The 11,928-nt window shown below is 40.9% G+C and overlaps 1 protein-coding gene across 3 annotated transcripts; it reads right to left on the reverse strand.

Moving 5' to 3' along the window:
• Positions 1-1,440: 1,440 nt before the first annotated feature.
• Positions 1,441-10,348, reverse strand: osr1 (odd-skipped related transcription factor 1). 3 transcript variants are annotated; one of them, XM_034575875.1, is made up of 4 exons: positions 10,116-10,348; positions 7,668-7,803; positions 4,068-4,766; positions 1,441-2,164 (listed from the first exon to the last, which is right to left on the reverse strand). In XM_034575875.1, exons 3-4 carry the CDS (start codon positions 4,736-4,738, stop codon positions 2,032-2,034), a joined length of 804 nt encoding a protein of 267 aa, XP_034431766.1. In that variant the 5' UTR covers positions 4,739-4,766; positions 7,668-7,803; positions 10,116-10,348; the 3' UTR covers positions 1,441-2,031. The 3 variants fall into 3 exon arrangements, with proteins under 3 accessions (XP_034431766.1, XP_034431765.1, XP_034431764.1); XM_034575874.1 differs by lacking the exon at positions 7,668-7,803 and having other exon boundaries at positions 4,068-4,769; positions 10,121-10,348; XM_034575873.1 differs by lacking the exon at positions 7,668-7,803.
• Positions 10,349-11,928: the final 1,580 nt, after the last annotated feature.

An 11,928-nucleotide genomic window follows, 5' to 3' on the forward strand; every position in this document is an offset into this window, starting at 1 on the left:
TTCTGTAAAATTCATAATAGAATTCAATATCCTGCTCCTCACATACAGTACAAAGCCCTTAACTTACAGCCCTTCACTAACAGACAACCATTCACTGACATTTGCAGTATTTTGAAAAAATAAAGTGCACATGGAAAGAAAAGAGGGGGTGACGTTCGACCTGTCTAATATAAACATATCAACGGAGAGACACAATCTTTCTTCAACTTGCAAATCAGCAGCATGTACAGACCCTCCACTCTGATCAGAGCTTGTGTTGTAGGCATGAAAAGAGTTGGTTTCCATGTGACAGGAGTGGGGTGGGGAAATATATCTAAAATAACAGGGATTTGATGTGCCACATTGCATTGTACCAAATGGTAGTTGTTTGTTTAGGAGGGATACTTGTTCAGTTTCTGACATGAAGCTCATTCAAGTTTGGGGGCTCTTTTACTTTATTTCTGAACATCCCAAATACAAAACATGTGTTTGTTTTACTTCACTTTATGTGTGTGTGGATATGATTAGATTAAATATCTTTTAAGGTTTCTTCCTCAAAATTAGCTTGTTCTCTTATTCTGAGTCAGAGATCTGCACTTCCCTATCACTTGTATACACAGCACCTTCCAGTGTTATTTGTGTCTCTGAAGGATTTTACTGGAGGGTTCGTTCATACGTCATCCACAGCCTGTTTTTTAGAACATTTTATTTCTAACAACGTGGTAAAAAAAAACTCTGATATTCCATAGAAATTATGCAAATTCAGTCACCATTAGTGGAGCTTTGATGCAGCAGCATGACTTTGTGGTTACAGTGTCGGCTGGTCAGTCCACCTCTTTAGTCCAGAGTCAAAAACCTCAACATCCATTTGATAGATTGACATCCACAGCACCCAGAGAATCCTACAGACTCAGGTGAACCCCTGACTTTACATCTAGCACCACCATGAGGTTGACATCTTTATTGAAAAATCTCAGCAACCATTGCATGGTTTGCTGTGAAGTTGTGAAATAATTGTCTCCTTCTGGTCAGAATTTGAATTCATCCAATTCTTTGGGTTATGTCCAAGTGCCTGATTAAATCAGCTTCAGTTGTAATTAGTGCTAATTAAAAAATGTTAGCATGATTACACACTAAAATAAAAAAGGGAGTATTTTACCTGCTAACGCATGCAAATGTAATCATTGTAAGTATGTTAGCATGCTAATGTTAGCATTTAGCCTAAGTGCTTCATTCTTCCCTTAAAATATTGAAATCTTATTGAGATTCAACAAGTGGAAAAAAAAGTTTCAATTTAGATTTAAAAGTTAGTGAAGAATAAGTGGTCTTTTTACCTCATCACGCAGATCCTCCTCATCGGCACTACTTTGCTCATGATGAGTTTTAACTGAAATTGTGTGGTGACTGATGACCACCTGATGTACATTTTGACCTCATGTGATAAACCTTCACTCAGACAAACCAGTTACAGTAAAATATTTTATTTAGAAATGATTATTCATTCTGAAAATAAGTTTAAGAAATCCAGTGATATATGTAAATAATCAATAATCAGGTTAAAGTGCAAAAATACATTTTGATATAATGCATCTGTACAAAAATATCATTGGAATGTGATATTGAAAAGGATGAAAATGTGTCTATACGAACATGGCTTTGATCATTCTCAGTTTTTGTAAAAAAAAATTACATGAGAGTTGTGTCCCTTTTTTATAAAGTCTTTGGATTATAAGCTTCTGAGCAAATTATTTGCACTGAGCAGCCACAGGTTTTTTTTCAGGTCGATTTCACATTCCACACATCCACTGGGTTCTCTGCCAAGTCAGGCTTTGATAACTAAGCATACACTTATCCACAAAGGCTTATTGCAGTATTATGTCTTTAAGAATTGTCTGGTAAAATATTTCATCCTTGACGAGTGTGAACACAGAAGCCGAGGGATCTCTTTCTACTGCTGAAAGTAAAAAAAAGTCTTTGGTTGTTCTTTGCCTGTTGTCGTCTTTGGTCATGGTTTTTCCAGTGTCCCTGTCCTTCCCCTGCTGGCAGAGTCGATCACTTGATCTTGGCTGGCTTCAGTTCCTTGACCTGCATGTGTAATGTTTTGTGGACAGCCAGAGTCCTGGACTGACAGAAGCCCTTCCCGCACTCCTGACATTTGAAGGGCTTTTCTTTGGAATGAATGTACCTGCGAACGAGAACACAACAGAGCAGCTCATATTAATACCTAGAGCATATCCGATTTCAGAGCGTCATCATTTGTACAGAATTGGCAAACATTTGTCAAGATTTATGATCCTCCCAAACCAAACAATAAGCACATGATTTCAGAGGCAATTGGAATGAGCATGTCCGCTTTGATACTAATGTGTGGTTAGGTTCGGGAACAAACACTATTTGACAAATCCAAGAGGACTTTTGAGTATTCATGTTGGGGGTAGGTTCTGTTGGAGCGTTATCTAACCTCTTGCTGTGAGAGATTAACATACTCCAGACCTCATTAAAAACAAAACAAACATTACTAAACATTCTTGATCATTGTCTCTGCCATCGTTCAGTTTCCTATCCCTTGTTTTATACTTTTCTGTGCAGTCAGCGGCTATAGCACACGTTTCAATCGTGGTTTATTTTGTAAGTTACTATTGATCTAACACACAAGCGGGCACAAATTAAAAAAAAGTGCTTGCCATGCGTCTTAGCTATGTGATGAGGCTGAGCACAAGGACATGTTTCCATAGACATATAGAGTGTGCTCATGATTGCCTACAATTAACATCTGTACAGCTGCTGGTTGTTTGGGACAAATCACAAACTGCACATGAAAGCAAATAATGTGGAGCAAAAACTTTCTTGCATTCACCTTTAAACCGTTTTCAGCTTTCAATGCAAGAGATAACATCCCAACTCTCCCTGCAATATTCTTGTTGATCTTTTGTTTTTGGTCAATTAGTAATTCTAATATTTTCTACACCATCTGAAGACAGTTTAAAAAGCTGCAGTACCAAATATTTGGTAACGTTAAGGCAATGACTAGTGCCAGTTTTAAAGACTTGAAATCACTACATAGATTCATGTTGGTGGACTGCTAAACTATCTGTCACCCACACTACACACTTCATGTGTGGCTGCACAGTCACATGGAAACATTTGACATCGCGTATCCTCTTGTTAGACTGACAGAATTTAATGGAAAGACCCAAAGTAGCAAACTCCTACATGTAAAATATGTAGCTCCTTACTAACCCTGTCACACCCTAAAAAAGAACCACTCAAATCAATTCATCATCTTCTGGAGAGTGACATCATCCAGTGTGTACATGGTTTTCTGTCTGGATGCTGAATCTTTATTATTTACAATAATAGTTTAATGTCACAACTTAACCTGTCTCCATTAAGACTGACAGCTTGTCCACACAGGAGGTGTTTCAGCAGCGTCTTTCAGTTGTCGGACTTGTGTGCCTCTGACCCAATAAGCATGTAGTGTATTTTAAACAGGCTGTTAACAGCCTGAGGAATGGCTCACTTTTCGCTAAACATGAATCAGAGCCTATTTTTGCACTTCAACTCTGTTTCCTTCCAATTTCAGTTACTGCAATGACGTGTGTGATGGGCATTGCTAAAGACAAAATGACCTGCACTCTGTACCGTGCCGGAACGCATCCTGCACACAACCAGGCAGAGAACTACAGCCACTCCTCACACTTTGCTTCCTGTGCAGACATGGTGTCACATGTTTGAAGAACACAAATAAAGTCTTGAGTTCAGTTAGAAACAATATATGCAAGCTAAATTGCTAAGTATCCTTCAAAAGTTAGCGCTGGAAATTTGGATGAAACGTTGAGTGTTGGGGAGCACACTTTTAGACCGTTTCTCCTGGATGGCTGCACCATGGTGCTACATTCAGATAAATCATGACTCTGTGTATGAAAGTAGTTGTATGGAAACTGAAAGAGAGAGGAGGAACTCTCCCCCTAGCACACCTAGCTAATCGCTAGGGAGCATGCTTGTCAGATTGACAATTTCAGAAAGTAATGTAGCAAATACAATGTTCTGTTCTGTAATTTATTGGACATAATGACCATGGTTCTCACCTGTGGTCCCGAAGGTGGTCCTGTCTTCTGAAGGCCTTGTGGCAGATATCACAGGTATATGGTCTCTCGTCCGTGTGCGTCCTCTCGTGGATCAAAAGATTGTAGGATTTGGTAAAATGGCGGCCGCAGAACTTGCAGACAAATTCTTTCTTGGTCTTGGAGGGCAGTCGGCCTCGGCTGGACTTGCGTTCCGGTGAGGAGAGTTTGGTCACATCCAGGAGGCATCCAAGGCCAACTGAGGTCGCGTGGTGAGGTGACGCCTGTGCTGCTGCAGAAGCACCCGTCATGCTCAGGTCCTCTGCCTTCAGATGGTCGTCCTGGGTGGCTGCTGCCGCCAGGTTGGCAAAGTCAAAGCGGGGCTTGTTCTTGGAGCTCTGCAGCAGCCCTGCGGCACCCTGCTTGGGTTGCAAGAGGTGGGGGAATATGGGGATGGAGGCCATGGAGGAAAACTGAGCTGGCAGCTTGGAAATGGTGCAGCGGGGCAGATTCAAAGGCGGGTAGCCGAGGGTCCACTGATGGAGATGGATGGCGTGTAAGGCACTGAAGCTGTAGATGCTGTGAAAATGGTCTGCTGGCAGCTGGAGGCCGGTGGAGCTCTGGAGGAGGGAGTAGTTGGCCAGCTGGAGGGATGGGTGGAGAGGCACGGGTGCTGGCAGAGTCTTGCTGCCCATGGCTGCTACACAAAGTCCAGCAGGTCTTCTGGTAGAGACAAAACATTAGAAGATGAAAATATGCAACAATGTTCAACATTCAATGTGACTTCTTATAATTTTATAAAATCTTCGAATGTTTACAACGAGACAATTATTTGGAGACTAACACGTGAGAAAACCTCCTGGTCATCACTGACTCCAGCCCTGGAGTAAATATTCATAATATCATCTCACCAGCACATGGACTACATACTTTGTGAAAGTAATACTTAATAACTTAAATACTGATAGCATCATTGTTGATATCTATGTATTTTTTATACATAAATGGAAAACATGAAACCGAATGCTGGCGACAGCAGGATAGGTTGTATACAGTTGTATATAGATTTTTTTGGCTGAGAGGTCTCAGGTGTTTTGAAGGTCGGTGCTTCTTGGTTATTTGGTGAGAAAACTTTGATTTAGTTTTTTTGTCTGATGTGAAGCGACTGAAGTTATATTCAGGTAAAATATTTTTCATCAAACGATGAAATCCATTAACCTCTTTGATATGTTAATTACTGGTGCAACCCACTCACCACCCCCATCTACACAGAACCCCAGTGCTTCACCACACCCCATACAACAACACACACACTTCTGTCAGGAGTCAATACACATCCAGTCTGGCTGATAAAGCTGATGAAGGGGGGGCTGATTGTCGGCTTATTGAGGCTGTGCATGTGAAAGGCCCTTGCTGTTGGATCCACACTGTCGAAAGCTTTTAGAGTTATAGGAAGTCTTTGTCCAATGCCAATTTATACTATCACTTTGTAAAATATATAAAGTATGGTTATGAGTTTATAATAATTGATTTGGTTTGAAAAGAGTTTATTTGAAAACGGAGCCTCTGGTATGATCCTTTAAAGTTGTTGTTAATTGTCGTATGAGAAAAGGGATTATAATTACAGTGGGGGTGGAGATTAGAGATCTAACCACTGCTGATGGTCCCCATATAAAGACTAATGTGTGAATGTGTGGCAAATGTGTACACAAACAACTGGCTGCATCAACACATGCTAGAAGACGGGTTAGACAAAGTGTGTGTGTGTGTGTGTGTGTGTGTGTGTGTGTGTGTGGGGGGGAGGGGGGGTTCCTGTTCCTCAGAAACATAACATGCCCAGGGCTGTTGAGGGCAGAGACACAGAACGACAGTGTTCAGCCAGAGAAATACCTGTGAGCTGTTAAATCAGGTTTGATAAGCCGGAATAACAATAGACAATAATGTATCTTTGTCTGAGGCAGACGCTGATGGACAGGGGCCACGGCAGCTCCATGTCCCACAGGCCACTCCTCATCATCTCCCACAGCAGACCTCTCTACTCACCCTGCACCGCAGCACACTCACACACAACTGTTACTCAGGTGCTGCATTTCAGAACAGTTTGGATTTTCACTTTTCATTCTTCGAAAAAAGTTACCGTGACAGATTTCCATTTGAAATGACTTCATTATTTTCTCTACTACAGTTTTACAGTGTATGAATCTGATAAAATACTAGAATATTTAATATAATAATGTATTATTTTATATTAGAAAATAAAACAAAAAATGATGCATTGTTCCAGATTAAACTGCCAGTTCAACAACATCAATATGCCGCTGACTTATTATTGCAGCAGTAAATCCAGTAATATGATATTTGGTAATTTAACAGTTTTGGTTCAACTCTACTGCACATGGCTATTTTTAGCTTTAATCCTTTAACATTGCTGTTTTATGTCTTCTACCACTGTGGCTATTGTTTCAGATGAGGACTGACAAATGAGGGGAAAATATGAAATTCTAAGATTCAAAACATATGACAAACTTGTGGTAAAACAAGTGGTATGTGTGACCCCAAAATACTGTTCACATGCCAAGTATCAGTTCTAATGTCACATAAACATGTCATTGTTTAATTTGTGTACATACATTTACTTTAAGTCCGAACTTTATCTATTTATCACTTTTTTTTAAATTAATTTAGCCTTTTTTTTCTCACTGTGGCGTTTCTGGGAAAGGACGTCATTGTTTCTTCCACCGTGTAGTTACAGCGCAACTCAGTCAAACAAACACATCTGTAATCGTAACCTGGGAAAACACAGATACATTTTTCCTCCGTTTTTTTGACTCACTTGTTACCAGATCCATAATTTATGATAATGGCCTTATGAGTTGTGACAAGTTAAAACCATTTACTGAGCATGTGTCAGGCTTCTTTTTTGTTTTTGTTAAAATGAAAATACACCTCTTCACACTTTTTAACCCGTGGAGCCGACACCGTACAAGCTCACATTGTTCAGACACCTATCCCTGCTTGTTTTGGTAATAATAGTAATAATAACGATAATATTGCATTGACTTAACTAGTAGCTGGGGGGGGAAATTAGTATCTCCCAAGCATATCACAACCTAAAAAAACTACAAGTTGTTTTAAGTTTAAGCGGAATGCTTAACGTTGTAAATCCCTTCTCAACTGTACGCATCAAATAGCTGTGGTTTCATTACCACCTGTACAGCACGGGACAGTGCTGCTCAAACAGAGACAATAAATGGAATTCAAGTCAGGTGAGGGTGCTTTGTAGTGATTTCGTCTTTGCAGTAGGTTGTTATAATGTCGTCCTGCAGTGAGGGATCATCTGCATCTGATTATAATACAGGCACAGAGCGCAGAGTTTACATTTTTGTAGCTTTATACATGCTGTAATAAATGTAGTAAATGGGGGAATTAGAAAGGCCTTAACCTCGAGCCTGAGGCCACGCGGCTCGTCCAATAAACTCCAGCGAAGTAGTTGTAATGAGGAGCACTGGAGCTCAAACAGCCCCCTGTGGTCTGTTCCTTTCTGATCATGACGCAGAAGTAATTGACTTTTACTTAGGAGGTCATTAGAGGAGATAAGTGGTGTGCTGCTGAGCCTCTCCTCACCTTTAACCCTTTGAAGTCTGCATACCACGGACCTCCAGAGCCAAGCAGCCATGTGGGGCTCTGCTCCGGTCCAGACTGAGATCTGTATTGTGAAGAGTGAGCTGCTGCTTCTCACCTCCATGTCAACGTAATCAGGCTGGGTGTAGTACACACACAGACCCAGAAATTATTAATGCTAATCGCTAAAACTATGGAAAACACTGAGGTCACCTGACATGTCCCCAAATCTCTTCTATATGCTTTTGGATATGTTGGGTTATAGCAACCGTACCCACACTGACACAGGGTGGGCGTTGTGTAATCTGATTCCAGTAATTTGATATATTAAAATTTTACCCAAATGCTGCAGTGACATTGAACAAATAGCAGAATGATACCAGTTGTCCACCACTATTTTTTCCCAGTAAAGATTTACGAGTAGTAAAATATAAATAGTAGAAATCTTATAATATAACGTCTCATGGCTAAATCCAGTAGTTAACTGCCTTTTGCACTTGTCATGGCCTTGTGGATGTGAGTTGTGAGCAGGTCGACCAGAGTGAATGTCTCCCACTCAGATTGTTTGAGTTGACAGACTAAATCAAATAATTCAGTCTTTCACAAAAAAAGAAAGAAAAACAAGAATTAAAGAAAGTCAGAAAAATGAATTGGCAGCAGTAAGTATATGTGACGTGAGCTTTTTTTTTTTCTCTAAAAATTGTTGGCACTGTTTTATCTCAGGAGCCCTCAGGACCACTGCTGTGACCATGGTTTTATAAGCATAACAGAATAATAAATTACTAATAACTATCAAATGAAACAGTAGATGTCTAAAGTCATGAGAAGTGCCCACGCCTTAGGTACAGGAATAATCAAACATACGAAGGATTATTAAGGTCAACAAAGTTCAGTTTTGTGGCAAAATCGGTTCTTCATTATCAATTTTAAAATTTGACTTTCACATGAATCTTGCTGATTTCTGCTCGATCTGTGTTACCCCTAAAAAAACGACACCAAGTCAAGCACGTTCCGGGCGCCTCCGGCTGAGCCACACCTCGCCGCCTGTTTCTATTTTATTTGGACAAACAGTAAATGTTCACTTATTTATATCTGCGGCTGTTTAGAAAAAAAACAGGCGGGATGTAGTTAGAAATCCTGGGCCTTTTGACAGCAGCCTCTTTGAGGCCTTAAACATTCAACACGTACAGTCTCAGATTGTTCTTGTCTCATGTAGGAGCATTACATTATTTACACAACGTGTGAGCCAACAACGCCAGATCATTTTTTTTATCAATTCAATAAAGATATATCAAGTCATGGAAAGCATCACCATCCTGATTTGTCACTTCAAAATACTGCCTATACTCATGTCCCACATTTATACCTAAAATAACACAAATTCCCTGACATCTGAAAAGTTTGATTTCTATTGTAAAGGAGCTGAGTGCAGCTGTTTTTATCTGAGTGAAACATCTGGATACCTGTTTCACATTGACTAACATTGTGGCAGGAGATGATGATGATGATGCCCCCCACCCTCATCTCTGTCCTCACTGACACTTCAACCATGACCTGATCTCCATGATCTGAGGTGTCGAGGCCTTTGACCCCGACCCCCTCAGACCCACACCTGCCTCTCGGCCCTCTTGTGATGCATATGCGCTGCGTTTGATCCGAGGCTTCATCCAGCGGAGCAGCATCATTCATTAAAGGTGAAACACGGAGAGACAGCGTGGAGGTGTCAGAGAGCAGAGGCTGGTGTTGTTTGGACGATGTTTACTCAGACTGCTGCATTTAGCTGTTAAAGTCTTATTTGAAACGCTTGTGTGCAGATGAGGATGAATGAGCCACATGAGATGAATATGCATCTGGATTAAAGGTGCAGTTTTATCAGACTGTTTTCTGTAGAGAGACGATCAGAGGCCTAATGTGCCACTAACAACAAAGTGCTGTTAATTGTGTTTGGAGTCTTGCTTGTGTGCACCGAAAGAGCAGAGCAGCTTCTAAACTATATTTTCCCTGAGCGACCTGAGATCTCACATTTACACATCTGCTGAGAAATAAATAAAAACTTTGCTTTGTTTTTTTTTTTTACTAAACTTAGATACAAACAATGAGGTTTTAGTGGATAAAGTGATGTGTTTTAGCTAAAACATCACTGTTGTCTCTTTACTTATCTGCCATGTGATTCAAAATATAAATCTAAATTTTGCCATTAAGTACGATTGAACGCAAATTTAAAAAATCTATATTAATATTGATTTATGGTAATCATTTGAAAGAATTGAATGTCACCTGCTGCTCAATCCCTTACTGCTTATAGGTTGAAGTCATAATTAAAATACTTACATTTGATTGTTACGTTGACAACTATTTCATACTTGAAAAAGGTGTAAAACTTTCTTAGGTACAACTTTGTTTGTCTTCGAGGATTTTGTTGGAGTTTAGGAAATTAAAGTGAAGACTTACCCGATATAAAATATATATATATATGTTCAAATGCTCCCTCTGCAGCGCGGAGGTCCTGCCGGGGGATCGAGGTGTGTGGGTCCGCAGAGCAGCCTTCTGGCGGTGGGATGAGTCAATGGGACGGCCGGAGCGGCAGCATGTTCCCGCTGCTGCTGCTGCTGCGTCTTCCCTGCGAGGTGAGGCTGAGCTGCTCCGGCTCTGCGCTGGTGTGTGCTGCTGGTGTGTGCTGGTGGTGTGTGCTGTTGGTGTGTGCTGGTGGTGTGTGCTGTTGGTGTGTGCTGGTGCCGCAGCTGTACGCCTCTCCTCTCCAATGGTATGCGCTCCCAGCTGCCGCCGCCTCTTTATTGCAGCGCAGAGTCCGACTCCTACTGGCGCGTCATTCAGCCAACCCATATACTAAAGAAAATAACACAACAGGACACAGAACATCTTTCTGCTGTGTGATCCAATGGCGTCCGGCAGGAACAAAACTCTGGTTATGTGTTAATGTTTCATTCGGCTCCGTGGAGCACGCTCGACAGGAGTGGCGATATGGAGCGGTGCGCACACGCGCCTGGGAACCAAACAGAAAATGTATCCAAATAGAATTTATATAGACATTTTGTATTAAACAGTAAAGAGGAATAGCCAAGAATTTGTCTTGACACTTAACTGTAAACGAGTAAATTAAAGAGCGCACGGAGGCCATGTCTGCGCGTCTCTAACTGTGCGTGTTAACGTGCCGCATGTCTGATATTTGATGATTACAATTCTGGTTTAGAACGTTTGTCTGGCAAAAATCCAGAGTCAGTCAGAGGAGGTGAGAGTTTGTGACTTCACAGCACCGCGCGTAAAACCTCTCTCTGCTCCCGCAGCCTGCGCGCTGCCTTCACAGGGACGCTCTCCTGCTGGGGATGACATTTATAGACTGCTGCTGTTAATGCTGAGAGACCTAATGGACTCATGTGGGTCAGAGCGTGTGATGCTGCCCATGGGCACTGAAACCTGCGGGCCTCAGAAACCAGTGAGACAGTGAGGGAGAGAGTGAAGACGGTCACCGACCCATCACCTTATTCAATGGATCTTATCTTGTCCCAACAAGGATTTATGTCGAATATTGATTGCACAAATTCACTTTTCATTTTAAGGTACAAGTTAGATATGAATTTAAAGCAGAATAATTATATAGTCTGTGTAAAACTGAACTATAAGCTCATTTACCACACAGCAGTCCTGTGGTGATGGCCACCATTCGACTTTACTTGACTGCTGTGATATCGGTACAGAAAAGCACATGGATCCATCAAGTGCCAAGCACATGTGTGAGCTTCGTGTGACAAATATGAATTATAACAATCCTTTTTAATCACATTGTTTTAGAAAGAGGTCATCTAAAGAAATAATGGAATTCAGTACCCACCGGTTAAACACGACCAGACTCTTGTTAAATCTAGGACACACTCAGTTGTATTAAGTTTGTATTGGTTAGGGTTATTATAAATTCACTTTCAGAAAAAAAAGGATGTGAACCACGTGTACAGCAGTGCTACTTTAACAAATTCAACAAACTGAACTCAAGTCAGCCACGAGCATTTTCAGGTTAACAAATAGGTTGTTGTACATTCTAGGTTGTTACAGTGGGATTTGCTTGACCTTGATGCAAAAATGGGGCTCGAATCTTAGTTATTAATTTCCCGCCGTTAACTGTCAAATTAATAATAATTTTAATTTAAATAATATTATTTATTATACTTTACTAACAAATAATAACCTGTTCATTATCGACCCTAACACAATAACCCGCTGTGTGTGTGTGAGTGTGTGTGTGAGAGTG

The sequence above is a fragment of the Hippoglossus hippoglossus genome, chromosome 22, assembly GCF_009819705.1.
Source record: "Hippoglossus hippoglossus isolate fHipHip1 chromosome 22, fHipHip1.pri, whole genome shotgun sequence".
Taxonomy (NCBI): domain Eukaryota; kingdom Metazoa; phylum Chordata; class Actinopteri; order Pleuronectiformes; family Pleuronectidae; genus Hippoglossus; species Hippoglossus hippoglossus.